Source organism: Pipistrellus hanaki (assembly GCF_964339955.1).
Source record: "Pipistrellus hanaki genome assembly, chromosome: 10".
NCBI classification, from domain to species: domain Eukaryota; kingdom Metazoa; phylum Chordata; class Mammalia; order Chiroptera; family Vespertilionidae; genus Pipistrellus; species Pipistrellus hanaki.
This window is the reverse complement of record NC_140512.1, coordinates 32,039,949-32,052,273: the sequence shown is the minus strand read 5'-3', so window position 1 is coordinate 32,052,273 and position 12,325 is coordinate 32,039,949. Positions and strand designations below refer to the sequence as shown.

General features: G+C 38.8%; 1 protein-coding gene and 1 long non-coding RNA gene across 4 annotated transcripts in view; one reads left to right on the top strand and one right to left on the bottom strand.

The window, feature by feature from the left end:
• The window catches only part of COL28A1 (collagen type XXVIII alpha 1 chain), a 144,244-nt gene extending 137,987 nt beyond the window's left edge, over positions 1 to 6,257 (top strand). For all 3 annotated transcript variants that reach the window (XM_084896664.1, XM_084896662.1, XM_084896663.1), the window contains 3 exons: positions 1,816 to 2,017; positions 4,440 to 4,616; positions 5,817 to 6,257. In XM_084896664.1, the coding sequence (XP_084752790.1) occupies positions 1,816 to 2,017; positions 4,440 to 4,612 (375 nt within the window). In that variant the 3' untranslated portion in view covers positions 4,613 to 4,616; positions 5,817 to 6,257. The remainder of the gene's footprint in view (positions 1 to 1,815; positions 2,018 to 4,439; positions 4,617 to 5,816) is intronic.
• The window catches only part of LOC311628998, a 126,501-nt gene that overhangs the window by 101,550 nt on the left and 12,626 nt on the right, over positions 1 to 12,325 (bottom strand). The gene's annotated exons all lie outside the window — the stretch shown is intronic.

Sequence of the window (12,325 nt, the reverse complement as noted above, 5' to 3'; positions counted from 1 at the left end):
AGAAGAGGAAGGGATGAAAGAAAGGATACAGCAAGATGTGCTGGGAATAGTGGAAGCCAAGCTTATAACATTACCAAAGTGTGGAGGACACAGATTGTGGCAGTGCCATGGATCAGCTGAAAAATTTACCTATAAATCGGTAATTATCTCAATTATCTCTTTTTCTCAACCATAACATCTAATAAATGGTGATAACTCAAGAAAAGACACTCGGCAGTGAGAGGGCAAGTTGGTAAAACTTTTTTGAAGAGGACTTTATCTCAGAAGCTCAAATATAAGTGTTCTTAAACCAGCAATCAGCCATGAGCTTTCTAATAGAAAAAGAACAAATTAAATGTTTTTAAAAGGCCGTTATAATTACATGTATTCTGTATTTAAAATGGTATATACAATAGTTGGAGGAAAATATATGGAACCAGAATATATTAAAATTTTAAAAAACACAGAAAACCAAACACACAGTATGTTTTTGTTTAAAATATATATGTGCACATGGGAAAAAGACTGGGGAAATATACACCAGAATATCAACAGTGACTATTTCTGGGAGGTGGAGTCACTCACTTGTGATTTCTCTTTCCTTCTTGTTGTTTGTTCAGATTTTCTAAAATCCCTTCCATGAACATGTTTGCTTTTGTAATAAGGAAGAAAATGATAAAATGGCAAACCATAGCAAGTATGTTTTTGTTGAAATAATCTGAATTTCACAGAGCCAAAAAATATAATTATCCTCATTTATGAAAAATAAATGAATTTCACTGGTTCTAAGATCCTGAGATGTGATGTTCTGGTGGTCATCACTCCCAAATGGTGATGTGATTGAGAAAGAAAACACACACTCCTAAAAGCGTAAGGAGGAAAGAATAACTTAGGGGGCCGTGAGGCTTGACTACGGTAATGATTTTAAAGGCTGAGTTCATTCCTTTAAGAAAACCATGCTGCCCCATGCACTTCTTCAAAGGAATATTCTCGCCTGATAGATAGTGTATCTGAAGTGTAGCCTCATGTCCAGTGACACTTTTATGTTTTATAAACTGCTCCTCAGGCAACTTACTCTTTTTTTCCGTGTGTGTGTGTGTGTGTGTGTGTGTGTGTGTGTGTGTGCGTGCGCGCGCGTGCGCTTAAAATGAAATATGTGCAAACAAACAAAAACCCAACAGTATTTCTTCCCTGAAACAAGTATGTCTCAGATTTTGCCACTAGCTTAACAATAATTTGGGGGCAGTTCCTTACTCATTTGGAGCTTTAGATTCCCCTCTAGACAATGTAGTACTGAGAAAATGTTGCTCTAACCTTAACATTCTCTAGCTCTATGATTATAACAAAAGTTCTCATTCATATTGTTATATGTACACACCAGATCAGTCTGAAAAGAAACAGGAATATCTAGTGAACCAGTTTTACCTCCATCTGTCCTAAAAGTTGTACAAAAGTTTGGGGCTAGTGAAAATCTACCACTGTGTTTGACTTGAGTGCCTATTTCATAGGACCGATGACTAGATCAATCCCAATAGAAATATCTGCTATGATTTACCTGGTAGTACTTAAATCATTGCAAATATATGTTTATACCAATAAGAGAACTGATTAGTGTTTCTCCCATTATATATATATGTGGTAGGAAAAATCCATAATGTAAGAATTCAGGGATGCATGACATAGAAGAGGGGCCATCTCCTGGGTTTCATTGAAAGAATCAATATTGGAGAGTTGGGGAGAAGCAGCATGCTGCACTTTTCCTTAAATATTCCCAAAAGCAAACTCACTTTTTTGACTTGATATCACTAGAAACAAAAATGTGAACTTCTTGTGTAGGTCAGTATCCTCGGAGCCCAGGACAAAGAGGATGAGCCTCCAGAGCATACCTGGGCGGACAGCCTGACCACCACACCTTCACCTGAAGCTGCCACCATCCAGGGGCCATTGCGCAGCCCCTCTGAGGATGGGACCGTGGGTCTAGATACTAGAACTCCAAGCCCCAATTTGAACTTACAGTGGGGAAAGTTGGTGCACAAAGGTAAGAGATACCTGCCAATCAGCTACTGCATCTAAAATGTGAAGAAGGCACAGAGAAGATGGTCTCTAAAATCTCATTTAGAGAGAATGTATTTTGATTATAAACAGGGGGAACAGAAGATAATTTCATTTAATTATATACTAGAGGCCTGGTGCAAGAAATTTGTGCATGGGATAGGGGTGTTTCCCTCAGCCCAGCCTGCACCCTCTCCAGTCTGGGACATCTCTCTCACAATCCAGGACTGCTGGCTCCCAATTGCTCGCCTGCCTGCCTTCCTGATTGCCCCTAACCTCTTCTGCCTGCCACCCTGACCATCCCCTACCACTCCCCTACCAGCCTGATTGATGCCTAACTGCTCCCCTGCCAGTGTATTTGCCCCTAACTGCCCTCCCCTGCAGGCCTGGTTCCCCCCCTAACTGCCCTCCCTTGTAGGCCTGGTAGCCCCTAACTATCCTCCCCTCAAGGCCTGCCCCCCCCAACTGCTTTTCCCTGTAGGCCTGGTCCTCCCTAACTTCCCTCCCCAGCTGGCCTGATCACCCACAACTGCCCTCTCTTGCAGACATGGTCCCTACCAAGTGCCCTCCCCTGCTGGCCATCTTGTGGTGGCCATCTTGTGTCCACATGGGGGCAGCCATCTTGTGTGTTGGGGTGACGGTCAATTTGCATATTATTCTTTTATTAGAATAAAATTAGAAAACTGACAAATTTTGAAAATTTGTCAAAAAAATTTAAAACTCTCTAGTGTTTGTTATTATTATTTCTTATTTATTTTATTTTGTCTTTGTTAATGCTCACCCAAGGATATTTTTTCCATTGATTTTTAGAGAGTGGAAGGGAGAGAGGAAGAGGGGGGCAGAAAGAGAGAAAGAAACAGTGTGAGAAACACATGGCTTGGTTGCCTCCTGCATCACTCTGATTGGGGCTAGAGATTGAATCTGCAATCCAGGTATGTGTCCTTGATCAGGGATCAAACCTGCATGCGAACCTTTGGTGTATGGGCCAATGCTCTAACCATTGAGCAACATAGACCAGAGCTGTTATTATTTTTAATTTGAATACTTTTACATATGGTAGGGTTGTACTTTTGTGTTTGCCACAATCCCTAGAACTCCCTATTATCTTACACATGGCCTTCACACATATAGACATTTGAGTTTTGACCTTTAGTTTGTAGAAGAAAGAAAAAAAGCTAGAATCTAGATTCATTAACATATTATCTACAGTATTAATATCTTTGGAAATGAATCATTAGATACATAGATTGTGAAGAACATGTCAGAGAGACAATATTCTTGCTTAAAAGAAGCAAAGATTGCCTTGAAAAGAAGTTACATAATATTATTTATTGTTTTGAAGAGCAAAGTGGTAAAAATCCACTGTTCCTTTAATACAGTTCCTCATGTTGTGGTGACCCCCAACCATAAAATTATTTTCGTTGCTACTTCATAACTGTAATTTTGCTACTGTTATGAATTGTAACGTAAATATCTGCATTTTCTGATGGTCTTAGGCTCTACAGCAGCAGTTCTCAACCTGTGGGTCACAGCATTAAAAAGCTTGAGAAACACTGCTCTAGGGAAATTATTATGGGAGATGGGGAGAGGGTGGCTTTGATATTGATAAATGAAACTTATGACATATAAACCATTCCACAGAACACAGAAAACAGACAGCAAATAGTTCGTTGGTCTTATGGCCTTGGAATCACTTCCTTGGTTAGGAAATATGAATCATGGCACTAACGCATACCATGACATAAAAAGGGATTTAACAAAGAATTTATGGTTGTAGTTTTGCTTTTGAAAGTGGACATGTTTCTGAAATTTATTTATAAACTGACATAAAAGGTCATGTTTTTATTATACTGCAAGTGCTTCTATTTATAAAAGAAAATTATGGCATAAAGAGAGCCTTTTGTTCTACTTTTTTTGTAATTTAAAGGGATCTTTTCTTTTTCTTTTCTTTTTTTTTTTTTTTTTTGTAGCACAATGACACAAGATTGCAGTGGTACTTTTTATGAACAAACTGGAAGGGAATGAGTATAGAAAGCCAAAATCATCTTCATTCCAAATATTAATCTGACTTTAAATCGATTCCAAAGTAAATTAGGAAGTCCTATTTTTCTCCTGTCTACTAATTCTCACAAGAATAGTGTGCTTTCGGAGAATTATGAATTTTTAATGGGATTTCATGAAGATTAAAAAATGTATGTTTTCAAATGAATGAATATTTAATGGCGGAGTTTTGGGGAGTGGTGGAGGAAATGTTTTGGGTATCAGGGAACCGTTCTTTAACTTAGAACAATATTTTCTGAGTTGGTGTGTTAGTGTGCATGAAGAATCAAGTTTATGAAACATTTCTTTTTTTATCTTTTCAGAGAAAGAAAAGCCTATACTAACGCATTGTCCTTTCTTCAACCCAGACCCTAGGTGTTTGGAAGACCTAAAGCCGGGAAACTGTGCTGAGTATGTGGTTCGATGGTACTATGACCAGCAGGTCAACTCTTGTGCCCGCTTTTGGTTCAGTGGCTGTAATGGCTCAGGAAATAGATTCAACAGTGAAAAGGAATGTCAAGAAATCTGCATTCAAGGATGAGCAAGTAGGTCTACCTGTAATGAGTCAAATCTACATCTCTATCAACAAGTCTAGAAAGAACCTCTATAATTTCAATATGAATAAACCACCACGTTTGATTGTATACTGAGTATTTGCAATTTATAAACATAATTGAATCCTTGCAACCATACTAGGATGTAGGTGTCATTAACCATTTTTACAGATAAAGAAGTGGAGGCTCTGGCTTTAGCAATTTGTCAACAGTCACCCAACTAACAAATGGCAGGCTGAGGGTTTGGCTTAGAGCTGTGCAAACTCAAAACAGGCCTCAGTATCTACTTCACAACCTGCAATGTGGTTTCAATTCCTGTTCCTTCCTATAATACATTAAACTCCTTCCCCAGCCCAGTCCCCTATTCCTCCCTGGTTCCTGGTGCCTTCTACCCACTTCAGTCCCCCAAACCTCTCACAGCCCTGACAGTAGCAAAAAGATAGGTAGATGGTAGGGAAGGACTAGAGTTTGGGAATCAGAAGTGATGGGAGTAGGTAGGAAAGGATGAGATCAGAAAGATATTTTGCTTGACGGAAACCTAGAAGATGGGATGGTTCTGAGATGAGGGGTACTGGGATAAGAACTGGTGTGGTATAGTTAGATTTTTGCCTCACTTGCTCTGAATCTAAGAATAAAATGACTTAACAGAAATGGATTAACAACTGTTACTCCCCACTCTTCCAACATATTTGGTAACAAACCTTCATTGTGTGTTTAAACTATATATTGAAAATAAAAAGAATAATTTAAACGAAGGAACTTTTCTCACCCTTCCTTTAAAATAGGTAAATGTGACTTTCAATTTTAGGGGGATGGGAAAAGAAGGCCCTTGACAGCCAAGAACTACTTAAAGCCCATATTCTCTCTCTCTCTCTCTTTATTGTTTAAAGTCTTACATGTCTCCTTTTTTCCCTGATTAACACCCCCCTGACAGTGTCTGTGTCCCCACTGCCCCGATGTGTTATTATTGACAGCATCCACATCCTCTCTTGAGCAGGATATTGTACAGATAGGTCTTATGCTGAAAAATGAGCCGCCAAATTGAAGTATGACCCAACAGAGTAATAGAGAATTGGCTCTGTCATTTTATAATAATTTTTAGACATCCAGTCTAGGAAGATCAGTTTTGAGCTAAGCTCAGACAGCACTTGTATATATATCATCTCACAACACCCTTTCTTCTTCTTCCAGGCCTGTGACCCTCATTCAAGGTCAGTGGTACAGAAAAAGCATTCAAGGAAGGAGGTACTGAAGAACAGCCATCTTAGCAAAACTAATTTTGGGTAGTTTGATAAAATTGTTGATGTAATATTTAATACTACAAAAGAATACATGCAATATACTTGTGAGTAAAAATGTGATAAGATGAACACTTTACACAGAGAATGATCAAACATAACCCATTCTGTTGAAGCTTCCTGTGTAAACCTCTACCATCCTAGCTCCCTATTTTCTGCCAGGGATATTTCATCTTGAATTTTGTGTTTACCGTGTCATTTTGCTATTGGCTTTTATATGTAATTTTACGTGTAAAACCACATATATACCTATGTATCTCTAAACAATACACAGTCTTGCTTATCTTAGGACTTTATAAAAATGGTGTCACACTCATTTTTGCAACTTGCTATTTTCTTTTTTTTTTTTTTTTTTTTTTTTTTTAATAAGTTTTTATTTTTCATATTATTACAAATGTTCCTTCCCCCCCCACCCCCCACCATTGCTCTCCTCCACCAGGTTCCCACCCCACCCTCTGCCCTTTCCCCTCTCCCCATTGTCCTCGTCCATAGGTGCACAGTTTATGTTCAGTCTCTTCCCACGCCCCCCTCTCCCCTTTTCCCCAAGAATCGTCAGTTCAGTCCCCTTCCATACCTCTGATTCTATTATATTCAACAGTTAATATTGTTCATCAGATTTTTTTTAATTTCCTTGGTTTTTAGATTCACTTGTTGATAATTACGTATTTGTTGTTCATAATTTTTATCTTTGTTTACTTTCTCTTCTGAAAGAACCCCCTTCAGCAATTCATATAATTCTGGTTTGGTGGTGATGAACTCCTTTAGCTTTTTTTTATTAGTGAAGCTCTTTATCTGGCCTTCGATTCTGAGTGATAGCTTTGCTGGGTAGCTTATTTTTGGCTGTAGGTTCTTGCTATTCATCACCTTGAATATTTCTTGCCATTCCCTTCTGGCCTGCATGGTTTCTGTTGAGAAATCAGCTGACAATCGTATAGGTGCTCCTTTATAAGTTACTACCTTCTTTGCTCTTGCTTCTTTTAATATTCTCTCTTTATCTTTTGCTCTTGGAATTTTAATAATGATGTGTCTCGGTGTGGTCCTCTTTGGATTCCTTTTGTTTGGAGTTCTGTGCGCTTCCTGGACTTGTAAGTCAAATTCTTTCACCAGGTGGGGGAAGTTTTCTGTCACTATTTCTTTCAGTATGTTTTCGATATCTTGCTCTCTCTCTTCTTCTGGAACCCCCATAATTCTGATGTTGGTTCGCTTGAAGTTGTCCCAGAGGTTTCTTACATTATCTTCAATTTTCTGGATTCTCTTGCCTTCTAGCTTCTGTGGAGGAGTGTCTTCTGGCTCTTTATGTTCCAAATCTTTGACTTGATTCTTGCGATCTTCCCTTCTGTTTTTAGGACTCTGTAGAATATTTTTTATTTCAGACAATGTATTCTTTATTTCTTGTTGATCCCTTATCATTTCTTGTTGACTCCTTATTAATTCTAGTTGATCTCTTTTCATATCCTCATAGGCCTTATCCATCTTTTCTAGGAAATTCTTGAAAAACCTTATAAGCGTAGATTTGAAATCTATATCCAGACGCTCTTTGTCCTCCATTTCTTTCGTTTGTGATCTATTTTGTTGTCGCATTTCGCAGTTACAGACGGGACGGGGTTTCAGGGTGGAGCCTGCAGCTTTGGCTTCCGTCAGCCCCGCCCTATGCGGGTCCTTCAGTGCTCGCTGCCGGCGCCTCTGAGAGAAAGGTGCCCTCGATTTTCGCCTGCTGCCAAACAGTCTATGCTCTCCCACAATGAGCCCAGTATTGGGGTTCAGTTCAGTTGGAAGTGGAGTTGGAGGTGGCGTTCACAGCAGTCTGGAGCCCCAGTCTCCTTCCCGTCAGGGCAATCCCGCGGCACAGCCGACCGTCCCTTCTCTGGGGGCAGTGTGCGCGCCTCCGGGACCTCCTTTCTCCGCTACCCCGGGGTTCCGACTTACAGCCCAGCTCCATATGGCTGAGCCTGAGTCCCCGGGGTCTGGCCCAGAACTGGGGTTCAGAGCAGTCAGGGGCCCAGCACAGTCGGAGTTTTATCTCCTTTCCGCTAGGGAACGCCCGCCAGGCACTCGGCCTCCCTCCTCTCCGGCTCCGTCCTCTTCGCGTGCGCCGCGTGTCTCCGTACCTTGGGCTTTTACAGCTCCTCCGTGCTTCCTTCTGGTTTTCTCCTTGCTTCTTGTTGTAGGATTTCCAGTCAGTCGACTTTCCTGTAGTTCTGGGTAATGTCCATTTTATATTTTAGTTGTATTTTATTAAAATTGTTGTGTGCGGCTGCGGCTAGTTGCCTACCCGAGCAGCCATCTTGGATTCTCCCGCAACTTGCTATTTTCATTCAATATTATAATTAATCCATATGTCTTACCATATCGTGTTCCTAAAAATATCTAAATGTGTTTCCAAGAATTTATTACTTAGGATTTTTAAGCTTTATAAAATTTGTTTTATAATTCTTTGCAACTTGGTATGCTATTACATTATAATTTATAAACATTCATTTACTTTTATAGTTGTATAATATTTGTGTGAACATATCACAACATATTTAACCACTATCCTGTCTATAGTCAATTAAATAGTTTCTATCTATCTATCTATCTATCTATATATATATACATATATATATATATTACCATTTTAGCAGCATTGCAATGAATGCTCCTATATATGGCTTTGGGTGCACATGCAACAGTATTTTTCTAGGACCTATACCACAAAATGAAATTGCTGGGTTGCAGAAATGTAAACATTCAAAAATAATATATCATAGCCAACCAATTATTTTCCCATGGTGTTTGAACCAATTCACTATAAACTCTTACCAGTGTGCATAAGAGTTTCCATTGCTTGATGTTCTTATCAACACTTGAGTATTGTCAGTCTTCTTTTGCTAATATTGGGTAGAAAATAATATCTTTTAAAAAATATGTTTTATTGATTTTTTACAGAGAGGAAGGGAGAAGGATAGAGAGTTAGAAACATTGATGAGAGAGAAACATCAATCAGCTGCCTCCTGCACACCTCCTACTGGTGATGTGCCCTGGACCAGAATTGAACCTGGGACCTTTTAGTCCGCAGGCCAATGCTCTATCCACTGAGCCAAACCGGTTAGGGCAGTATCTTGTTTTTTTTTTGTTGTTGTTGTTGTTATTGACATGTCTATAGATCTATTTTGTTCATCAGTTTGTTTTGTTCTTTAGACTCCACAGATAAGTGAGATGGGTGTTTGTCCCTTTGTCTGAAACATCCTTTTCCTCCTTCTGTGATGACCAAATCCTAATACTTCAAAGACAATTTGCAGGCCTCCCTTCTCCTTTGTGGTACTTTTTCACCAGCTGGGCCATGCCCAATACTGAGGACCCAAAGCACTTGGTTTATGCCTCCATTCTACTCTTAATCTGAAATGACTTGCATTTAGTGGATACATATGTCCCTTTGTGGTGTAGGTAACTATTTAAAGGTTCCGGTGACTAGGGAATGGGTATTGTTGCAACAATTATGCCCTCAGTCACAGCATCTGTATTCTCTGCCAGCACTCTGATTTTAGGAGCAAAGACATATCTTATTTATCTCTGTGTACCTAGATCAAGGCACATAGGAAGAACTCAATACATTAAAAAATATATATTAGAACTCACTTTTTATTACACAAATAGATAACTACTTGGACGAAGGGAACAGAAAAAGATCAGAAAAAAATCATACCCATTTAAAAGGAGAATAAGAGAAAAATGGTATGTTAGTGAGTAAAACTATTATTTTCTCCCATCCACTTTGAGATTCAAAGTACCCCCACCCCTTCTTCCCCATCATGATTAGCAAAACAAAGAGAAAAGTCTGTGGGAGTGTTGTCTAGCTAGATAAAGGATCCAAGAGGTGGCATGGAACAATCTGAAAATCAATTCTGGAAAAGAGAATGATGATTTTGGTTTTCCTTCTTAGCTAGTTAAAAAGCCAATAGAACTGGAGGAGATATTTGACATTTTATTCTTCTATTCTCAAAAGAAAAAAAAAGATAGACTATGTACAAAATGCGCTGTAAATAATGTGTATCTAAAGAAGTCTCCATTTTAATTTACATTGAGAAATTTTTAATATTTTATCAAATACTAATGTTCAAGAATTTTAACGGTGATCCTAGCTAGTTTTGTTCAGTGGGTAGAGCATTGGCCTGCAGACTGAAAGGTCCCAGGTTTGATTCTAGTCAAGGGCACATACCTGGTTACAGGCTGGATCCCCAGTAGGGGGCATGCAGGAGGCAGCCAATCCATAATTCTGTCTCATAATTGATGTTCCTATCTCTCTCTCCTTTCCTTTCTGAAATAAATTATACATATACATATACATATAAATATACACATACACATACATATATGTGAATTTTAACAATGAACCCACTCCATTGAAATGTTAAAATATCTTAAGTGATCAATTCTGTCATTTTCATTCAGTTGAAACAGCTTTGCCAACTGTAAGAAATGCTCTAATCAGGGGTCTAAAGAGCATGTTCACTGTATAAAATGACAATTAGGCTTGGTGATTTTAAACTTAATGTTTTTCCTAAACACAACAAAAATTAAATGAGAGAATGGAAAAAAAAATATTTGCAAGCAATATGTAACAGAATTGTTTCATGATGCTAATAAACCAAGAGATGCCATAAATCAAAAAGAATAAAAAGGAAAAATGATAGAGATTGTCAATTCAAAGGAGATAACCCTATGAAGAGATGCTCAGCTTCATTAACTGCAGAGAAATGCATGCATGCTAAGTAGGTCTGGGATGAGGCTGGAACACACACGGGGAAGTCTGCTGAGTAACCCTGGCTGAAAACCAGCAAGGAGACCTCTGCATTATGCCAACCTTAGCAGAGACTCTACTACTTGACTATTTGACTTGGAATTTTAGATGTTCAGTTATTTATGCCCCCTTTTTCTATAAATCTATAATCTGATGGCTTTTGTGAGTAGCAATGCAAAGATGGATTAATGCTGTTGAAGTGTTCAAGATTTCCCCTCTTCTTATAATATCTTATAATTATCACTAAAATAAGACATGTTGTAGAATGTGTGTGTGTGTGTGTGTGTGTGTGTGTGTGTGTGTGTGTATGATCATCAAAACAATAGGCCCAAATCATATTTTACCCATATATTTATGGTACTTAGTTTTTTTAAAAAATATATATATTGAACTGATTGGAATTTTAAAGGCATTATTTTTTTTTAATCATTTTACAAACATTTGAAAAATTCTTCATTTAAACAGTTAATTTAAAGCCACATCAGACAGCCTGGCCTTCATGGCTCAGTGGTCAAGCATTGACCTATGAACCATGAGGTAACAGTTTGATTCCTAGTCAGGGCAGATGCCCAGGTTGCAGGCTCAATACCCTGTGTGGGATGTGCAGGAGACAGCTGATCAATGATTCTCTCTCATCATTGATGTTTCTGTCTCCCTCTTCTTTCCTCTCTAAAATCAATAAAATTTAAATAAAGTCACATCAGACTCTGAAAGGTAGGAATTTTTAAACCCTGATTTAATCAGATTGAAAAATAAGAGCTCTTAGAATCGCCAAGAATTTTCTAGTCCTATGTCTTCTGCTTATATGCTCTCTACATATACCCTAAGTGACTGATGTTCTTGGGGTGAACATTTCTGCTAGTACAATTATCCCCTGGTAGCCCATTCTTTAAACAACACCATCTGTCACGGCTGCAGCTTGAGCTGGGAGTATCTTGTAGCATCCACCCTAACAAATTCCCACTCTGACTTACGGAGCTTTTCCTAACGGTTGTGCTATTATTTTAAGGCCTGAGATATCAATATATCTTCCTTCAGGCTGCTTCTGCAGCCTCTCCTGTTTCCATGGTCTTTCTCCATCCCACCCTCTGATTCTGCGCATTCCCTCCATCCAGTATGTGAGGATGTTTATAGTGACTAGAGTATGGAGAGGAGCAATCTAACATATCCCTTGTTCTAAACATTATATTCCTATGAAACATTAGGGAGATAAGAGATCAACCGAAGGACTTGTATGCATGCATATAAGCATAACCAATGGACGCAAAACCCTGGGGGGGGGGGGGGCATGTATGGGAGTGGGGTGAGGGGGCAAAGGTAGGATATGTACACATATAATACCTTAATAAAAAATGAGAGAGAAAAAAAATCGGTCACAGTGATTTGGGGGACCCAAGGATATGCTATATGAGTTTCCATAAATTCCTGTGGCCAACAATGTGCTGTGTGGATCCCAGATACTACTGTACCTAAGAAAAATACACTCAGCCACAACACAGTCAAACTGCTGAAAGCCAAAAATGAAAGGAAAATCTTGAAAGCAACAAAAGAAAAATGTCATGTTCCAGACAGGGGAACAACAATATGATTAACAACTGACATTATCACAGCATTTCAGAGTT